Genomic DNA, 19,837 nt, shown 5'->3' on the forward strand with positions numbered 1-19,837 from the left:
TAGCCTCCCCCTCAGTTCAGCAGTTATTGGGTTCAACTAGGTTTAGTCTCTCCACAGACCCACTGTACTGTGCCAGCATGTGACTGACATGCTGAGATTAGTTACAATTATGACTTGAATTGGACACAACATTTGTCATGGAGTGAAAAATATGTCAGCTGAATAACTGTATGTTCATACTCAGCAATGCCAAACAGGATGCTAATATTAAGGCTGTTTTGGGGACCTACTGAGGAATCACAGATCATATACCAGGAATCAAAGGCTGTAAAATGTTTAGTTCATTTACTCTTTCTAACACTGATCCATTTTATTGTGTTTACTGGGAATGTGTCACCCCCCCAACCCACATTGGAAGTGGAGACGTTGCTGTGGTGACGTTGGTGCTGTGGTGCTGGATGCATCACTGGATGTTGTTCTGCTGCCAAATCTGAAGACACATTAAGGTCAGACGATGGTTGGTCTGGGTTAATAATTAGCCAGGTGTGGTCGACTCAGAGGGGCATATATACACTCAGCTCTGCCCACAAACGCTCTCCGGCAACAAAGATATTGACGGTAAGGACAGGCTCTCTCTTGACTAAGGCCTTTCGTTGAGCATTATCATCATTATTTATATATACATCAAGTACATACAGGGCCAAAATGCTTTATTCAAAGGAGTGAGCTCAGATGGGGAGAAACTGTATTTCAAGTCACAGAAGCTGAAGGGATGAAGAAAATGCATTGACAAGTTAGATGTTTACAAAATTGTGTGCAAGGTGAACATTTTATTAGGCCTCTGAAGAATATTTTCTTCAGAGGAAACAGTCTGAAACAGTTAAATAACTGCAATTGACATTGTGCAGTTAAAGCGCATCCTTATCAAAGGATATAACACGGTTCCACCTCTTGGTTGGCCGACTGTAGGAACGAGGTGTTCCAGTCATGTACCTCATTCACACTAGACTGTGAGTTCAAATCCTGCTCAGCCCAAGGAAGTAAAGTTACACCGTGTGCTGCTGCACAGCTTGTGCACTGTATCGTGTCCCACACCTCTTCCATGCAAAGTGCCATTCTATGAAAGTGTCTGCTGAGTGAGTAAATGTCGCTGTGTGTGTGCCTGCTCTAGGACCTGAACATGTGGGGAAAAGCTATCTGTGGTGTGATTGCAGCCGTGCTGCTGTCCGTGGCGTGTGCCGCCCCTCATGAGGGGGACCACGGGGGCCACAGCGAGGACCACCACCACCACCACCTCCACCACGGCCCCAACGAGCCCCACCACTCCCATGGACAAGGGGAGGATGCCTGCCACAAGCTTTCCCCCCACAATGCAGACTTCGCCATGGCGCTCTACAGGTCCCTGAGTGCCAGGCCTGACGTCAAAAATGTATTTTTCTCCCCCTTGGGCATCGCTAACGCACTCTCCATGCTGTCGCTGGGAGCCAAGGGCGAGACCCACAGCCAGATCTTCTCCACACTGGGCTACTCCAAGCTGACCCCGGAGCAGGTCAACGAAGCCTACGAACACCTCCTCCACATGCTGAGTCACGCTAAGGACACCATGCTGCTGGACATGGGGAACGCTCTGGCCATGAGGGACGGCTTCAAGACCCAAGAAAGGTTCCTGAACGACGCCAAGCACTTTTACTCCAGCGAGGCCTTCAATGTCGATTTCAAGAAAACGGAGCAGGCTGCGGCTCAGATCAACAAGTTCATCGCTCAGAAGACACAGGACAAGATCACGGACATGGTGCAGGGGCTGGACCCTGATACCGCCATGGTGCTGATTAACTACGTCCTCTTCAGAGGTAGGACGCCTGATGTTCCCCCTTCAAACGGCAGCAGCAAGTTTGAGGGTTCGGGAGGGTGTGTTCCGTGAACGTGGATGGGGATAAGAATTCATTCAATTCTTTATAATTGAGATTACATCTCAAATGTCTCTATTCCAAAAATTCGGAAAAAAGGTCAACAAATATACATACAATAAAAAAGTGTTATTTTCTGTAGGAAAGTGGGAGAAGCCATTTGAAGCTAAACTGACGGAGAAGGCCTCCTTCCAGGTGGATGAGAACACCAAGGTTGAGGTGGACATGATGAAGAGGACGGGCCGCTTTGACTTCTTCCAAGATCCAGACAACTTCACCAGCGTCATCATGCTGCCCTACAAAGGCAACACCTCCATGATGGTCATCCTGCCCGACCAAGGCAAGATGAAGACTGTAGAGTCGTACCTCAACAAGGACTACATCAAGCACTGGCACGACTCAATGTTCAGAAGGTTGGTCTCTTACAAATTAATTAATTTTGATGAATGTATCAGGGGCTCAGGTTTGTTTTCAAAGGTATGTAGGACAGCCTTCTTTTCTGAACTGAGGATGCTGCTGTTGAATGTAATTTTCTTAACACAGAGGGGGACAGATTTGCCGTTTTCAAAAAGTGGTTGGGACATTTCCGACTCATGTATAATGAAACCTACATGCCTGGAATGAATGACTGATTTTCACTTTCGAAGATATGAGTTACTGATAAATAACTATAGCTTGTAGATCAGGGGTGGTTAACTATGGTTTTGGGGACCCTTGTTGTGTCTTAATGTGTGTTTATTTACCCGATTCTGATTCAGGTGTTGTTGTTTACTTTAGCACACAGAGGGAGGGGTTGGATTTAAACTTAAATGTCTAATCTAAACTAAAGCAATTTAAAGAAATCTGCTGTTTAATGTTCATGTTCTTTTTAAATATTTGTATATTTTACAGGTACATTTATTCTAGCTTACATTTCCAAGGCAGAATCATTTGCTTCCTTTATTCAGATACTTTAGTGCTGGAGTTGTGTGTATCCTAATCCTTTTTTTTCTTTGGTAATCTCAATGTTACCTGAACACATTTCTATGGGGATCAAGGATCCAAAACAATTTAAATTTCAACTTGTGTCTGTTTTTCAGCTCGGTGGATCTGTTCATGCCTAAGATCTCCATCTCTGCTTCCTCCTCGCTGGGCGACATTCTAAAGAACATGGGCATGGTGAATGCCTTTGCAGACAGAGCTGACTTCTCTGGCATCTCTGTGGAGACCCAACTGAAGGTGTCCAAGGTACAGTACCATCCAGTACACACCCCCTGTGTATGGGGTCTAAATTATGCAGTGATTCAGGCATTCATTTTTTAGAGTTTAAATGTCAGAAATAACTATTTAGGGTTCCAATTAATACCCTACATACTATTTGTTCCGGCACTTCTACTTTGAAGCCTTCTGGATGGTTTATTTAGTTACTCCTAAATCAGTAACCAGACTGATTCAACTCTTCACAAAACACGACAAATCTACTTCCGGTCCCCTACAGATTTCCCACAAGGCTGTGCTGACTGTTGACGAAACCGGCACTGATGCAGCCGCTGGCACCACCATTGAAATCATGCCCATGTCGCTGCCAGACACCATGAACCTGAACAGGCCCTTCCTGGTGCTGATTGTTGAAGACTCCACCAAGAGCATCCTGTTCATGGGGAAGATATCTGACCCCACAGCTAAGTAATCTGACCAGTCACCTGGGAAGGTCACCTGACCACAGACAACCACCAGACAAGATGTTCAGCTGTGGTGTTGTAGTACAGAACACATCTGTAACTCTTATAAAGTCAAGAATCTATTTACATCAAGGAGTGTTGTGTACTTGCTCCTTGAAGTTGAGAGAATATGTGTGTACATAACACATTAATCCCTGAACCAATGATGGCAACATGTAATTACTCTTCCTTCAGATCGTTTGGCTTCACCTTAATACTAACATCCTGTACTAGTTTGTTGATGAAAAGGAGAATGTGTCATCCTTCAGTACTTCTGCCACCTGCATACCGGTACACGTAATGCTCCTCCTCTGTGAAATTTTTTGTTGGATGATAAAAGATTAAAACTCAAAGGAAGTGACTGTATTGTTCTTTGTGTTTTCACAGTTATTGTATACCAAAGGTAAATAATGTTTGCCATACCACCATTACCGTGTGTACAGTCAAAATCAACGTCTGAAGAAATGTTTTAGAATAATGAACCCCTACCAGATTTTCTTTTCCGACAAATCAAACATATCCAAGCGTTTTCATCAAAGAAAAAGTACACTGGTGGTTCCAGAGACGATCTTTCGGGGAGGGGGGTAGGGGGGGATCTTTTAGGGAGGGGTTTTGGGTTGGGTTCCTCCAGAACTCAACAGGGGTCAATATATCTGGGCCCTCCATGCTACAGCATGAAACAACATGTTTGGTGTCCAGGATAAAAGAAGGAGCACTTGATTAGTTTAGATTGCTTTGAGGAGAGAGGGAGAAGACAGAAGGGGGGAGACCAGCAAAGGGGAAGAAGACCTCAAGGAAGATGGAGGGAGAACAGGTACATTTAAAGAGGAGGAGGAAAAAAAGGAGCATGCATGTCTGAAATCATATTTTGAAGTGAGGAAGGAAAAGAGTGAGATGAGAGAGGTGTTGGAGGAAGAAACTGGGAGCTCAGACCTAGAGGAGGAAGAGGTCTTGAGAGGAGGGGAGGGGTCTACTGTGAAAGACATGGTTAGAGTTCGATGGAGGTTTAGAGGAGGGGAGGACAGAACCGGGGAGGAACAAGTGGGAAGTAGCCAGCATGAACGTGAGTCTGAGAAAGAAGAGTTGGAAGAGGACACAACAGAACTAAAACGGTAAAGTAATTCTTCAAAAACATTTATTGTAGAATGGAAAACGTAATGGGTCTTTATTTTATATTCACATTAATTTGCACATGCTCTTATTCAAACTGGCATTCAGCTACCATTCTAATGGTTTCATGTTTGATGTCTCAAAAAATGTTTCTGACTTTTGTAATTCAATTTTGCAGCATTGGGAGAGTGTATTTCCAGGATGTGGCCCTCTAGTGGTGAGCTGGAAGTACTGTTCATCTTTTGGATCCTGTTCTACTGATGTCTTCTCTTCCCGCGCGACCTTCGATCATAGCCTTCTCAGGCGCCAGTAATAAGCTGTCACAGACCTGTTCATAACTCACACAGTTCATTTAAAAGCAGGACCTATATGTTATTTGAAAGAGATTTCGGAAGAATGTATCAGAACTATTGTTCCACCGTGCCTGGTAGCTGAAATGTGGTGACTTAACACTGTGTGCCTCAGTGCCTGGTACAGACCGTTTCTTGACTCACTAAAATACTGTTAGGCTACTTAGTAGAACGATGCACTTCTGATCCTTGATCTTCTGCTGGACTTTATATATATGCAGTTAATGTCGCTTGGATAAAAGCGTCTGCTAAGTGAATACAATGTCATCTGTAAATGTAGGCGTAAATCACACAAAGTAGTATTTTTCCAAATTAGTTTAGTTGAAGACCCACCAGATGGCAGTGTAAGGCTTGCTTGACAACCATCTGAGTATAACGAATTAGCTTTCATTGCTAAACCCTCATGTGTTAAGTCATTACTATCCCTGCTTTATTTACTAAAGCTAGGTGCTTTTAAAGACTCCTCACTGCTTCATTTACACACTGAAAACTACCAAGTAATTATTTTATCATTTATACAGGCTATACACAGTAATCAGTCAAAGCAAGATTGAAAAGCTTTATCATATTAAATGTTACATTTTATGTACAGTGCATTGTGTTCACTTTTAATGTGATTAAATGTGTCAATTATTTTTGTTGTTGATTGATGGTTTGATTACAAACAGTTTGAATATGCAGTGTATGGCAATGTAAAAGTGAACAGTACAGTTTTACTCAGCCAGATGTTTCATAAGAAATACACAACATGTTTGTGTAGTTGTGTGTGGTGTGTGTGTAAAAGAGGGTACTGAGTGTGTTCTGTCAGCCCACACCACATATTCAGGTCTTCTGAGAACCATAACCATGGCTGTTTGTCTGGAGTTTGGCCCCTCAGGTCAACAGCACCAGCAAGCGGAGATCAATATTCTTTCAACACCCTTGTGTTGGAGTTTGGACAGAGCTGCGTGAGAGTGTGCCCTGAGCTAGCCAGGCAGAGGGAACAAGGAGCTTGGAAAGGATCAGAAGAGGATGATGAAGATGAGGACAGAGAAAATGAGCAGCCAGTCATAGCTGCTGCAACTTTTCTGTACAAACTTTGTAGGTGGTCACAAGTAAAGACAGATATTCCCCATGGCCTCACTGCTGGTTTGACCTTTGACCTGTGGTCAGAGTCCTGCCTAGAAACAAGCCCTATCGAATTCTATCCACCCCCCTGTACCCACCCTTGGCTCCATCAAACACTCCTGACCCCCTCCACCATCCCTCAGGTCCTCTCCCCTCCCATGGGCCCCTCCACCACCGCTGACCTCCTCCACTTCACCTTCCACTCGAACCTTGGTACACTGGCCTAAAGCTAACTCAGACTGTGTGTGTGTGTGAGTGGGGAGGTGGTAGGCGATGTGTGCTTCTGTACTTTTGTTTTAGTATGTGGGGGCGTCTATTGATTGATTGCCACTATGTTGAAATCCCTCTCTCACTCTGTCCCTTTCTGTTGTGGTATCTGTTTAGCACAATGATGAATGATCCTGGGCTGATTCCTATTCAGCAATAATTACAGCTTTGTGCTTCAGTAAGCGGCAGCCAGCATGCAGATTCAAGCCATAACAAGACAGCTGCTTAAACAGAATCCATAAACACATTGATTGTTGATTTCCCTGGGCCAGGACCCCCTCCCTCCCTCCCTCCCTCCCTCCCTCCCTCCCTCCCTCCCTCCCTCCCTCCCTCCCTCCCTCCCTCCCTCCCTCCCTCCCTCCCTCCCTCCCTCCCTCCCTCCCTCCCTCCCTCCCTCCCTCCCTCCCTCCCTCCCTCTTTCTCCTCCTCCCTCCTGCCTTTCATCTTTTCTGTTGTTCCTTGCAGTCTCCTCAGGCTGATAACAGAGGGCTCATGAGAGGAGGAACTCCTGGCCCATTTACCTTGACAGGCGTCACATGCTCATTGTTTACTCTACGTTTTCATGTTTCATCATTCGGTCGCTACTTTAATGTTTCCAACATCCCCACTTGAGAATTCAAGAATGTACGCTGTTGACCTTGGAACTTCTACAATTCCAGATTGCCCATGCCAGCCCCATCTCTGTATCTGCTTTTGAAAATGTGGTTGGTGGTTCATGTTAAATTATTTAATGTATTGGTTTGTGAATTAAGACCAAATAACAGGCCATTACAAAATGCAGCTGCAAGAATTGGATTTGGCTTGTTTGATCTCCATGATTTAATGTGGAATTTTAGAAGATTATACTGTAACAAATTTTCATTAATTGAGACTTCAGGTCGTTTTTTTTTTTTACTGCAAAACACTATTAAAGAGGGATTTATCCTGTCTGAACCTGCACTGCTTCAGGCTGGATTTTACATTACGTCACTCAGGTCATTTTGCTCGAAAACCAATTAAAGCTAAACAACCACAGCACCATAACACATGTTCAGAATCAGCAGTTATTGGGTTCAACTAGGTTTAGTCTCCCCACAGACCTCCCACTGTGCTGTGCCAGTATGTGACTGACATGCTGATATTTCTTGAAAATATGACTTAATTGGACACAGCATTTGTCATGGAGTGCAAAATATGTCACCTGAATGCAATTTTCCTACTCAGCAATGCTGAATGCAATCATCATCCAATCAGGATGCTTATATTAGGGCTGTTTTGGGGGCCTACAGAGGAATCACAGATAATATACCAGGAATCAAAGGTTGTAAAATGTTTACTTAATTTACTCTTTCTAACACTGATGCATTTAATTGGAGGTATTGTGAGACTGGTGCTGTTGTGCTGATTGCATCACTCGATGTTGTTCTGCAGCCAAATCTTTAGATACTCTAAGGTCAGAGGATGGTTGGTCTGGGTTAATAATTAGCCAGATGTGGTCAGCTGACTCTCATAGGGGCATATATACACTCAGCTTTGCCCACAAACGCTCTCCGGCAACAAAGATATTGACGGTAAGGACAGGCTCTCTCTTGACTAAGGCCTTTCGTTGAGCATTATCATTTTTATTTATATATACATCAAGTACATACAGGGCCAAAATGCTTTATTCAAAGGAGTGAGCTCAGATGGGGAGAAACTGTATTTCAAGTCACAGAAGCTGAAGGGATGAAGAAAATGCATTGATAAGTTAGATGTTTACAAAATTGTGTGCAAGGTGAACATTTTAATAGGCCTCTGAACAAAAGTATTACGAAGGATATAACAGACCTCTTGGTTGGCACCGCTGTAAGAACTTCACCCTACTTGGATCGGGGGGAATGTCCCTGTACTTACTGTAAGTCGCTCTGGATAAGAGCGTCTGCTAAATGACTAAATGTAAATGTAGGAACGAGGTATTCCAGTCATGTACCTCATTCACACTAGACTGTGAGTTCAAATCCTGCTCAGCCCAAGGAAGTAAAGTTACACCGTGTGCTGCTGCACAGCTTGTGCACTGTATCGTGTCCCACACCTCTTCCATGCAAAGTGCCATTCTATGAAAGTGTCTGCTGAGTGAGTAAATGTCGCTGTGTGTGTGCCTGCTCTAGGACCTGAACATGTGGGGAAAAGCTATCTGTGGTGTGATTGCAGCCGTGCTGCTGTCCGTGGCGTGTGCCGCCCCTCATGAGGGGGACCACGGGGGCCACAGCGAGGACCACCACCACCACCTCCACCACGGCCCCAACGAGCCCCACCACTCCCATGGACAAGGGGAGGATGCCTGCCACAAGCTCTCCCCCCACAATGCAGACTTCGCCATGGCGCTCTACAGGTCCCTGAGTGCCAGGCCTGACGTCAAAAATGTATTTTTCTCCCCCTTGGGCATCGCTAACGCACTCTCCATGCTGTCGCTGGGAGCCAAGGGCGAGACCCACAGCCAGATCTTCTCCACACTGGGCTACTCCAAGCTGACCCCGGAGCAGGTCAACGAAGCCTACGAACACCTCCTCCACATGCTGAGTCACGCTAAGGACACCATGCTGCTGGACATGGGGAACGCTCTGGCCATGAGGGACGGCTTCAAGACCCAAGAAAGGTTCCTGAACGACGCCAAGCACTTTTACTCCAGCGAGGCCTTCAATGTCAATTTCAAGAAAACGGAGCAGGCTGCGGCTCAGATCAACAAGTTCATCGCTCAGAAGACGCAGGACAAGATCACGGACATGGTGCAGGGGCTGGACCCTGATACCGCCATGGTGCTGATTAACTACGTCCTCTTCAGAGGTAGGACGCCTGATGTTCCCCCTTCAAACGGCAGCAGCAAGTTTGAGGGTTCGGGAGGGTGTGTTCCGTGAACGTGGATGGGGATAAGAATTCATTCAATTCTTTATAATTGAGATTACATCTCAAATGTCTCTATTCCAAAAATTCGGAAAAAAGGTCAACAAATATACATACAATAAAAAAGTGTTATTTTCTGTAGGAAAGTGGGAGAAGCCATTTGAAGCTAAACTGACGGAGAAGGCCTCCTTCCAGGTGGATGAGAACACCAAGGTTGAGGTGGACATGATGAAGAGGACGGGCCGCTTTGACTTCTTCCAAGATCCAGACAACTTCACCAGCGTCATCATGCTGCCCTACAAAGGCAACACCTCCATGATGGTCATCCTGCCCGACCAAGGCAAGATGAAGACTGTAGAGTCGTACCTCAACAAGGACTACATCAAGCACTGGCACGACTCAATGTTCAGAAGGTTGGTCTCTTACAAATTAATTAATTTTGATGAATGTATCAGGGGCTCAGGTTTGTTTTCAAAGGTATGTAGGACAGCCTTCTTTTCTGAACTGAGGATGCTGCTGTTGAATGTAATTTTCTTAACACAGAGGGGGACAGATTTGCCGTTTTCAAAAAGTGGTTGGGACATTTCCGACTCATGTATAATGAAACCTACATGCCTGGAATGAATGACTGATTTTCACTTTCGAAGATATGAGTTACTGATAAATAACTATAGCTTGTAGATCAGGGGTGGTTAACTATGGTTTTGGGGACCCTTGTTGTGTCTTAATGTGTGTTTATTTACCCGATTCTGATTCAGGTGTTGTTGTTTACTTTAGCACACAGAGGGAGGGGTTGGATTTAAACTTAAATGTCTAATCTAAACTAAAGCAATTTAAAGAAATCTGCTGTTTAATGTTCATGTTCTTTTTAAATATTTGTATATTTTACAGGTACATTTATTCTAGCTTACATTTCCAAGGCAGAATCATTTGCTTCCTTTATTCAGATACTTTAGTGCTGGAGTTGTGTGTATCCTAATCCTTTTTTTTCTTTGGTAATCTCAATGTTACCTGAACACATTTCTATGGGGATCAAGGATCCAAAACAATTTAAATTTCAACTTGTGTCTGTTTTTCAGCTCGGTGGATCTGTTCATGCCTAAGATCTCCATCTCTGCTTCCTCCTCGCTGGGCGACATTCTAAAGAACATGGGCATGGTGAATGCCTTTGCAGACAGAGCTGACTTCTCTGGAATCTCTGTGGAGACCCAACTGAAGGTGTCCAAGGTACAGTACCATCCAGTACACACCCCCTGTGTATGGGGTCTAAATTATGCAGTGATTCAGGCATTCATTTTTTAGAGTTTAAATGTCAGAAATAACTATTTAGGGTTCCAATTAATACCCTACATACTATTTGTTCCGGCACTTCTACTTTGAAGCCTTCTGGATGGTTTATTTAGTTACTCCTAAATCAGTAACCAGACTGATTCAACTCTTCACAAAACACGACAAATCTACTTCCGGTCCCCTACAGATTTCCCACAAGGCTGTGCTGACTGTTGACGAAACCGGCACTGATGCAGCCGCTGGCACCACCATTGAAATCATGCCCACGTCGCTGCCAGACACCATGAACCTGAACAGGCCCTTCCTGGTGCTGATTGTTGAAGACTCCACCAAGAGCATCCTGTTCATGGGGAAGATATCTGACCCCACAGCTAAGTAATCTGACCAGTCACCTGGGAAGGTCACCTGACCACAGACAACCACCAGACAAGATGTTCAGCTGTGGTGTTGTAGTACAGAACACATCTGTAACTCTTATAAAGTCAAGAATCTATTTACATCAAGGAGTGTTGTGTACTTGCTCCTTGAAGTTGAGAGAATATGTGTGTACATAACACATTAATCCCTGAACCAATGATGGCAACATGTAATTACTCTTCCTTCAGATCGTTTGGCTTCACCTTAATACTAACATCCTGTACTAGTTTGTTGATGAAAAGGAGAATGTGTCATCCTTCAGTACTTCTGCCACCTGCATACCGGTACACGTAATGCTCCTCCTCTGTGAAATTTTTTGTTGGATGATAAAAGATTAAAACTCAAAGGAAGTGACTGTATTGTTCTTTGTGTTTTCACAGTTATTGTATACCAAAGGTAAATAATGTTTGCCATACCACCATTACCGTGTGTACAGTCAAAATCAACGTCTGAAGAAATGTTTTAGAATAATGAACCCCTACCAGATTTTCTTTTCCGACAAATCAAACATATCCAAGCGTTTTCATCAAAGAAAAAGTACACTGGTGGTTCCAGAGACGATCTTTCGGGGAGGGGGGTAGGGGGGGATCTTTTAGGGAGGGGTTTTGGGTTGGGTTCCTCCAGAACTCAACAGGGGTCAATATATCTGGGCCCTCCATGCTACAGCATGAAACAACATGTTTGGTGTCCAGGATAAAAGAAGGAGCACTTGATTAGTTTAGATTGCTTTGAGGAGAGAGGGAGAAGACAGAAGGGGGGAGACCAGCAAAGGGGAAGAAGACCTCAAGGAAGATGGAGGGAGAACAGGTACATTTAAAGAGGAGGAGGAAAAAAAGGAGCATGCATGTCTGAAATCATATTTTGAAGTGAGGAAGGAAAAGAGTGAGATGAGAGAGGTGTTGGAGGAAGAAACTGGGAGCTCAGACCTAGAGGAGGAAGAGGTCTTGAGAGGAGGGGAGGGGTCTACTGTGAAAGACATGGTTAGAGTTCGATGGAGGTTTAGAGGAGGGGAGGACAGAACCGGGGAGGAACAAGTGGGAAGTAGCCAGCATGAACGTGAGTCTGAGAAAGAAGAGTTGGAAGAGGACACAACAGAACTAAAACGGTAAAGTAATTCTTCAAAAACATTTATTGTAGAATGGAAAACGTAATGGGTCTTTATTTTATATTCACATTAATTTGCACATGCTCTTATTCAAACTGGCATTCAGCTACCATTCTAATGGTTTCATGTTTGATGTCTCAAAAAATGTTTCTGACTTTTGTAATTCAATTTTGCAGCATTGGGAGAGTGTATTTCCAGGATGTGGCCCTCTAGTGGTGAGCTGGAAGTACTGTTCATCTTTTGGATCCTGTTCTACTGATGTCTTCTCTTCCCGCGCGACCTTCGATCATAGCCTTCTCAGGCGCCAGTAATAAGCTGTCACAGACCTGTTCATAACTCACACAGTTCATTTAAAAGCAGGACCTATATGTTATTTGAAAGAGATTTCGGAAGAATGTATCAGAACTATTGTTCCACCGTGCCTGGTAGCTGAAATGTGGTGACTTAACACTGTGTGCCTCAGTGCCTGGTACAGACCGTTTCTTGACTCACTAAAATACTGTTAGGCTACTTAGTAGAACGATGCACTTCTGATCCTTGATCTTCTGCTGGACTTTATATATATGCAGTTAATGTCGCTTGGATAAAAGCGTCTGCTAAGTGAATACAATGTCATCTGTAAATGTAGGCGTAAATCACACAAAGTAGTATTTTTCCAAATTAGTTTAGTTGAAGACCCACCAGATGGCAGTGTAAGGCTTGCTTGACAACCATCTGAGTATAACGAATTAGCTTTCATTGCTAAACCCTCATGTGTTAAGTCATTACTATCCCTGCTTTATTTACTAAAGCTAGGTGCTTTTAAAGACTCCTCACTGCTTCATTTACACACTGAAAACTACCAAGTAATTATTTTATCATTTATACAGGCTATACACAGTAATCAGTCAAAGCAAGATTGAAAAGCTTTATCATATTAAATGTTACATTTTATGTACAGTGCATTGTGTTCACTTTTAATGTGATTAAATGTGTCAATTATTTTTGTTGTTGATTGATGGTTTGATTACAAACAGTTTGAATATGCAGTGTATGGCAATGTAAAAGTGAACAGTACAGTTTTACTCAGCCAGATGTTTCATAAGAAATACACAACATGTTTGTGTAGTTGTGTGTGGTGTGTGTGTAAAAGAGGGTACTGAGTGTGTTCTGTCAGCCCACACCACATATTCAGGTCTTCTGAGAACCATAACCATGGCTGTTTGTCTGGAGTTTGGCCCCTCAGGTCAACAGCACCAGCAAGCGGAGATCAATATTCTTTCAACACCCTTGTGTTGGAGTTTGGACAGAGCTGCGTGAGAGTGTGCCCTGAGCTAGCCAGGCAGAGGGAACAAGGAGCTTGGAAAGGATCAGAAGAGGATGATGAAGATGAGGACAGAGAAAATGAGCAGCCAGTCATAGCTGCTGCAACTTTTCTGTACAAACTTTGTAGGTGGTCACAAGTAAAGACAGATATTCCCCATGGCCTCACTGCTGGTTTGACCTTTGACCTGTGGTCAGAGTCCTGCCTAGAAACAAGCCCTATCGAATTCTATCCACCCCCCTGTACCCACCCTTGGCTCCATCAAACACTCCTGACCCCCTCCACCATCCCTCAGGTCCTCTCCCCTCCCATGGGCCCCTCCACCACCGCTGACCTCCTCCACTTCACCTTCCACTCGAACCTTGGTACACTGGCCTAAAGCTAACTCAGACTGTGTGTGTGTGTGAGTGGGGAGGTGGTAGGCGATGTGTGCTTCTGTACTTTTGTTTTAGTATGTGGGGGCGTCTATTGATTGATTGCCACTATGTTGAAATCCCTCTCTCACTCTGTCCCTTTCTGTTGTGGTATCTGTTTAGCACAATGATGAATGATCCTGGGCTGATTCCTATTCAGCAATAATTACAGCTTTGTGCTTCAGTAAGCGGCAGCCAGCATGCAGATTCAAGCCATAACAAGACAGCTGCTTAAACAGAATCCATAAACACATTGATTGTTGATTTCCCTGGGCCAGGACCCCCTCCCTCCCTCCCTCCCTCCCTCCCTCCCTCCCTCCCTCCCTCCCTCCCTCCCTCCCTCCCTCCCTCTTTCTCCTCCTCCCTCCTGCCTTTCATCTTTTCTGTTGTTCCTTGCAGTCTCCTCAGGCTGATAACAGAGGGCTCATGAGAGGAGGAACTCCTGGCCCATTTACCTTGACAGGCGTCACATGCTCATTGTTTACTCTACGTTTTCATGTTTCATCATTCGGTCGCTACTTTAATGTTTCCAACATCCCCACTTGAGAATTCAAGAATGTACGCTGTTGACCTTGGAACTTCTACAATTCCAGATTGCCCATGCCAGCCCCATCTCTGTATCTGCTTTTGAAAATGTGGTTGGTGGTTCATGTTAAATTATTTAATGTATTGGTTTGTGAATTAAGACCAAATAACAGGCCATTACAAAATGCAGCTGCAAGAATTGGATTTGGCTTGTTTGATCTCCATGATTTAATGTGGAATTTTAGAAGATTATACTGTAACAAATTTTCATTAACTGAGACTTCAGGTCGTTTTTTTTTTTTACTGCAAAACACTATTAAAGAGGGATTTATCCTGTCTGAACCTGCACTGCTTCAGGCTGGATTTTACATTACGTCACTCAGGTCATTTTGCTCGAAAACCAATTAAAGCTAAACAACCACAGCACCATAACACATGTTCAGAATCAGCAGTTATTGGGTTCAACTAGGTTTAGTCTCCCCACAGACCTCCCACTGTGCTGTGCCAGTATGTGACTGACATGCTGATATTTCTTGAAAATATGACTTAATTGGACACAGCATTTGTCATGGAGTGCAAAATATGTCACCTGAATGCAATTTTCCTACTCAGCAATGCTGAATGCAATCATCATCCAATCAGGATGCTTATATTAGGGCTGTTTTGGGGGCCTACAGAGGAATCACAGATAATATACCAGGAATCAAAGGTTGTAAAATGTTTACTTAATTTACTCTTTCTAACACTGATGCATTTAATTGGAGGTATTGTGAGACTGGTGCTGTTGTGCTGATTGCATCACTCGATGTTGTTCTGCAGCCAAATCTTTAGATACTCTAAGGTCAGAGGATGGTTGGTCTGGGTTAATAATTAGCCAGATGTGGTCAGCTGACTCTCATAGGGGCATATATACACTCAGCTTTGCCCACAAACGCTCTCCGGCAACAAAGATATTGACGGTAAGGACAGGCTCTCTCTTGACTAAGGCCTTTCGTTGAGCATTATCATTTTTATTTATATATACATCAAGTACATACAGGGCCAAAATGCTTTATTCAAAGGAGTGAGCTCAGATGGGGAGAAACTGTATTTCAAGTCACAGAAGCTGAAGGGATGAAGAAAATGCATTGACAAGTTAGATGTTTACAAAATTGTGTGCAAGGTGAACATTTTAATAGGCCTCTGAACAAAAGTATTACGAAGGATATAACAGACCTCTTGGTTGGCACCGCTGTAAGAACTTCACCCTACTTGGATCGGGGGGAATGTCCCTGTACTTACTGTAAGTCGCTCTGGATAAGAGCGTCTGCTAAATGACTAAATGTAAATGTAGGAAAGAGGTGTTCCAGTCATGTACCTCATTCACACTAGACTGTGAGTTCAAATCCTGCTCAGCCCAAGGAAGTAAAGTTACACCGTGTGCTGCTGCACAGCTTGTGCACTGTATCGTGTCCCACACCTCTTCCATGCAAAGTGCCATTCTATGAAAGTGTCTGCTGAGTGAGTAAATGTCGCTGTGTGTGTGCCTGCTCTAGGACCTGAACATGTGGGGAAAAGCTATCTGTGGTGTGATTGCAGCCGTGCTGCTGTCCGTGGCGTGTGCCGCCCCTCATGAGGGGGACCACGGGGGCCACAGCGAGGACCACCACCACCACCACCTCCACCACGGCCCCAACGAGCCCCACCACTCCCATGGACAAGGGGAGGATGCCTGCCACAAGCTTTCCCCCCACAATGCAGACTTCGCCATGGCGCTCTACAGGTCCCTGAGTGCCAGGCCTGACGTCAAAAATGTATTTTTCTCCCCCTTGGGCATCGCTAACGCACTCTCCATGCTGTCGCTGGGAGCCAAGGGCGAGACCCACAGCCAGATCTTCTCCACACTGGGCTACTCCAAGCTGACCCCGGAGCAGGTCAACGAAGCCTACGAACACCTCCTCCACATGCTGAGTCACGCTAAGGACACCATGCTGCTGGACATGGGGAACGCTCTGGCCATGAGGGACGGCTTCAAGACCCAAGAAAGGTTCCTGAACGACGCCAAGCACTTTTACTCCAGCGAGGCCTTCAATGTCGATTTCAAGAAAACGGAGCAGGCTGCGGCTCAGATCAACAAGTTCATCGCTCAGAAGACGCAGGACAAGATCACGGACATGGTGCAGGGGCTGGACCCTGATACCGCCATGGTGCTGATTAACTACGTCCTCTTCAGAGGTAGGACGCCTGATGTTCCCCCTTCAAACGGCAGCAGCAAGTTTGAGGGTTCGGGAGGGTGTGTTCCGTGAACGTGGATGGGGATAAGAATTCATTCAATTCTTTATAATTGAGATTACATCTCAAATGTCTCTATTCCAAAAATTCGGAAAAAAGGTCAACAAATATAAATACGATATAAAATATATATTTTTTTAATTTTCTGTAGGAAAGTGGGAGAAGCCGTTTGAAGCTAAAATGACGAAGAAGGCCTCCTTCCAGGTGGATGAGAACACCAAGGTTGAGGTGGACATGATGAAGAGGACGGGCCGCTTTGACTTCTTCCAAGATCCAGACAACTTCACCAGCGTCATCATGCTGCCCTACAAAGGCAACACCTCCATGATGGTCATCCTGCCCGACGAAGGCAAGATGAAGACTGTAGAGTCGTACCTCAACAAGGACTACATCAAGCACTGGCACGACTCAATGTTCAGAAGGTTGGTCTCACAAATTAATTAATTTTGATGAATGTATCAGGGGCTCAGGTTTGTTTTCAAAGGTATGTAGGACAGCTTTTTTTTCTGAACTGAGGATGTGGCTGTTGAATGTAATTTTCTTAACACAGAGGGAGACAGAGTTGCCGTTTTCAAAATGGGGTTGGGACATTCCGACTCATGTATAATGAAACCTACATGCCTGGAATGAATGACTGATTTTCTCTTCTGAAGACATGAGTTACTGACGAAGAACTATAACTTGTAGATTAGGGGTGGTTAAATTTAGTTTTGGCGACCCGCGTTGTGTGCAGTCCTACTGTGTGTTTACTTTACTGATTTTGATTCAGGTCTTATTGTTTACTTTTGCACACGAAGGGACAGGTTGGATTTAACCAAAAACACGTTTTTAATTTTTATGTTCTTTTAAAATATGTATATATTTTACAGATTCATTTATTATATGTTACATTTCCATGCAGAATCATTTGGTTCCTTTATGCAGATACTTTAGTGCTGCAGTTGTGTGTATCCTAATCGTTTTTTAACTTCTATCATCTCAATGTTACCTAAAACACATACATTTCATGTGATAAATGTCATGAATGTCATGTCACAAATTTGGATCAAGGAAACAAAACAATTTAAATTTCAACTTGTGTCTGTTTTTCAGCTCGGTGGATCTGTTCATGCCTAAGATCTCCATCTCTGCTTCCTCCTCGCTGGGCGACATTCTAAAGAACATGGGTATGGTGAATGCCTTCGCAGACACAGCTGACTTCTCTGGCATCTCCGAGGAGACCAAACTGAAGGTGTCCAAGGTACAGTACCTTCCAGTACACTCCCCCTGTGTGTGGGGTCTATATTATGCAGTGATTCAGGCATTCATTTTCTAGGTACAGAACATAATTCTTTTTCTGGCACTTCTACTTTGAACCCTTTTGGATGGTTCATTTAGTTACTCCTTAATCAGTAACCAGACTAATTCAACTCAAAACAATTCAAAACACAACAAATCTATTTCCTGTCCCCTCCAGATTTCCCACAAGGCTGTGCTGACTGTTGACGAAACCGGCACTGATGCAGTCGCTGGCACCACCATTGAAATCATGCCCATGTCGCTACCAGACACCATGAACCTGAACAGGCCCTTCCTGGTGCTGATTGTTGAAGACTCCACCAAGAGCATCCTGTTCATGGGGAAGATATCTGACCCCACAGCTAAGTAACCTGACCAGTCACCTGGGAAGGTCACCTGACCACAGACAACCACCAGACAAGATGTTCAGCTGTGGTGTTGTAGTACAGAACACATCTGTAACTCTTATAACTTTTGTTTTTGTAACAACTGATTTCTACAGTATTTACTACAATTTTACTGTTTTACTACAATCTATTTACATAAAGGAGTGTTGTGTACTTTCTCCCTGAAGTTGAGACAATATGTGTGTACACAACACATTAATCCCTGAACCAATGATGGCCACATGTAATTACTCTTCCTTCAGATCGTTTGGCTTCACCTTAATACTAACATCCTGTACTAGTTTTTTGATGAAAAGGAGGATGTGTCATCCGTCAGTACTTCGGCCACCTGCATACCGGTACACGTAGTGCTCCTCTGTGAACATTTTTGTTGGATGATAAAAGATTAAAACTCAAAGGAAGTGACTGTATTGTTCTTTGTGCATTCACATTTATTGTATACTATCTTGTGTAACATTGTCAGATGTCTATAGTATCTAAGTATGTTTACCTGAATTCACAATTTAAAAAGTTTCCCCTGTACCCAAAATACAGCAAATTCCATCAAAGAAAAAAAGAAAAAACGGTTTAACTGCATATTCAGAAACAAACATTCTAGCTGTGGCTTCAGGACAGGAATGATCCAGAACCAGAGCAGTTGCTCCAGCAGCAGTTGCTCAGTGGACTCCAGAGAGAGAGAGAGAGAGAGTGGCTCTGCTGACAACAGCAACCACCCCCAGGTCAGACAACCCTCGGACATCGAACCCAGCCAGCCCCTGGTCAGCCCCCGTCTTCATGTGTTTCCACACAATCGATTGGTGGCTTCTGCCCCCCCCCCCCCCTCCCCCGTGGCCTCTGGTGCCCTCTCTCCTGTGACCCCCCGCCTTTTTAAATATTAGTTTTCGTTTTCAACATTACTGAAGGACAGAAATAGTAGCTTTCATGTATGAAAGTGAAAATGATGTCCCTGCACTTGAGGTAGGTAAAAAATGTTTGCTACCACGGCACAGCTTGTACAGTCAAAATCAACGTCTGAAAAAGTGTATTACAGCAACGAACCCTTACCAGATTTTTTTACAAATCAAACATCCGAACACATGCTTTCATCGAAGAAAAAGTACACTTTAGTGGTTACAGAGATGATCTTTTAGGCAGGGGGGCGAGGGTGTGTGTGTGTGGGTGAGGGGTGAGGGGTGGGGTGGGGTGGGGGGGTTGGGGTTCCTCCAGAACTCAACAGAGGTCCATATGTCTGGGCCCTCCATGCTACAGCATGAAACAGACAAAATGTCTGATGTCTAGGATAAAAGAAGGAGCACTTGATTAGTGCTGAGGAAGCTTCTCCACCCAGCCCCAGTAACTTCTATGCTCTCTGCTTCTTATCTGCGTAACAGGGTTTACAGATCAAACGCGCACATCCGTAGTACTAGCCGATTGAACAGAGGGAAGTTACCATCTATAATGCATCGTAAAGGGCTGGAACAGGGTGTCAAGCCCGACTGTGGCTCTCACATACAGTTGTGTGAGAGCTCATCATCTTCGGGGTGATCACAGAGACTAAAGAAGCAGATGAGACTACTGCTGGGTGGGGATAGGGTGGAGAGAAATTGAT

The 19,837-nt window shown here is 44.3% G+C and overlaps 3 protein-coding genes across 7 annotated transcripts; all 3 read left to right on the forward strand.

Annotated features, from left to right (window-relative positions):
* The first annotated feature begins 453 nt into the window (after positions 1 to 453).
* Positions 454 to 11,293, forward strand: LOC124468744 (alpha-1-antitrypsin homolog). Of its 3 annotated transcripts, XM_047021668.1 has the most exons (7): positions 454 to 558; positions 1,112 to 1,790; positions 1,990 to 2,260; positions 2,927 to 3,074; positions 3,325 to 3,509; positions 10,400 to 10,467; positions 10,718 to 11,293. In XM_047021668.1, exons 2-6 carry the CDS (start codon positions 1,121 to 1,123, stop codon positions 10,422 to 10,424), a joined length of 1,299 nt encoding a protein of 432 aa, XP_046877624.1. In that variant the 5' UTR covers positions 454 to 558; positions 1,112 to 1,120; the 3' UTR covers positions 10,425 to 10,467; positions 10,718 to 11,293. The 3 variants fall into 3 exon arrangements, 2 of the variants coding, with proteins under 2 accessions (XP_046877624.1, XP_046877625.1); XR_006956223.1 differs by lacking the exon at positions 10,400 to 10,467 and having other exon boundaries at positions 3,325 to 3,838; positions 11,066 to 11,293; XM_047021669.1 differs by lacking the exons at positions 10,400 to 10,467; positions 10,718 to 11,293 and having other exon boundaries at positions 3,325 to 3,900.
* LOC124468746 (alpha-1-antitrypsin homolog) lies at positions 7,903 to 11,293 on the forward strand. Of its 2 annotated transcripts, none has more exons than XM_047021674.1 (5): positions 7,903 to 7,931; positions 8,508 to 9,183; positions 9,383 to 9,653; positions 10,320 to 10,467; positions 10,718 to 11,293. In XM_047021674.1, the coding sequence occupies exons 2-5, from the start codon at positions 8,517 to 8,519 to the stop codon at positions 10,907 to 10,909; spliced, it is 1,278 nt and encodes a 425-aa protein (XP_046877630.1). In that variant the 5' UTR covers positions 7,903 to 7,931; positions 8,508 to 8,516; the 3' UTR covers positions 10,910 to 11,293. The 2 variants fall into 2 exon arrangements, with proteins under 2 accessions (XP_046877630.1, XP_046877629.1); XM_047021673.1 differs by lacking the exon at positions 7,903 to 7,931 and adding an exon at positions 7,949 to 8,254.
* Positions 11,294 to 15,223: 3,930 nt separating this feature from the next.
* LOC124468745 (alpha-1-antitrypsin homolog) lies at positions 15,224 to 18,646 on the forward strand. Of its 2 annotated transcripts, none has more exons than XM_047021672.1 (5): positions 15,224 to 15,252; positions 15,829 to 16,507; positions 16,716 to 16,986; positions 17,657 to 17,804; positions 18,021 to 18,646. In XM_047021672.1, exons 2-5 carry the CDS (start codon positions 15,838 to 15,840, stop codon positions 18,210 to 18,212), a joined length of 1,281 nt encoding a protein of 426 aa, XP_046877628.1. In that variant the 5' UTR covers positions 15,224 to 15,252; positions 15,829 to 15,837; the 3' UTR covers positions 18,213 to 18,646. The 2 variants fall into 2 exon arrangements, with proteins under 2 accessions (XP_046877628.1, XP_046877627.1); XM_047021671.1 differs by lacking the exon at positions 15,224 to 15,252 and adding an exon at positions 15,475 to 15,575.
* The last annotated feature ends 1,191 nt before the right edge of the window (positions 18,647 to 19,837 follow it).

This window comes from Hypomesus transpacificus, chromosome 6 (genome assembly GCF_021917145.1).
Source record: "Hypomesus transpacificus isolate Combined female chromosome 6, fHypTra1, whole genome shotgun sequence".
Taxonomy (NCBI): domain Eukaryota; kingdom Metazoa; phylum Chordata; class Actinopteri; order Osmeriformes; family Osmeridae; genus Hypomesus; species Hypomesus transpacificus.

What these genes read in the sequence shown, in the direction of transcription:
- LOC124468745 (XM_047021672.1), top strand. Translation starts at nt 15,838, where the DNA reads ATGTGGGGAAAAGCTATCTGTGGTGTGATTGCAGCCGTGCTGCTGTCC. An exon ending in TAACTACGTCCTCTTCAGAG is followed by an intron (nt 16,508 to 16,715) that starts GTAGGACGCCTG and finishes AATTTTCTGTAG; the next exon opens with GAAAGTGGGAGAAGCCGTTT. An exon ending in CACGACTCAATGTTCAGAAG is followed by an intron (nt 16,987 to 17,656) that starts GTTGGTCTCACA and finishes TCTGTTTTTCAG; the next exon opens with CTCGGTGGATCTGTTCATGC.
- LOC124468746 (XM_047021674.1), top strand. Translation starts at nt 8,517, where the DNA reads ATGTGGGGAAAAGCTATCTGTGGTGTGATTGCAGCCGTGCTGCTGTCC. An exon ending in CACGACTCAATGTTCAGAAG is followed by an intron (nt 9,654 to 10,319) that starts GTTGGTCTCTTA and finishes TCTGTTTTTCAG; the next exon opens with CTCGGTGGATCTGTTCATGC. An exon ending in CCCAACTGAAGGTGTCCAAG is followed by an intron (nt 10,468 to 10,717) that starts GTACAGTACCAT and finishes GGTCCCCTACAG; the next exon opens with ATTTCCCACAAGGCTGTGCT.
- LOC124468744 (XM_047021668.1), top strand. Translation starts at nt 1,121, where the DNA reads ATGTGGGGAAAAGCTATCTGTGGTGTGATTGCAGCCGTGCTGCTGTCC. An exon ending in CACGACTCAATGTTCAGAAG is followed by an intron (nt 2,261 to 2,926) that starts GTTGGTCTCTTA and finishes TCTGTTTTTCAG; the next exon opens with CTCGGTGGATCTGTTCATGC. An exon ending in CCCAACTGAAGGTGTCCAAG is followed by an intron (nt 3,075 to 3,324) that starts GTACAGTACCAT and finishes GGTCCCCTACAG; the next exon opens with ATTTCCCACAAGGCTGTGCT.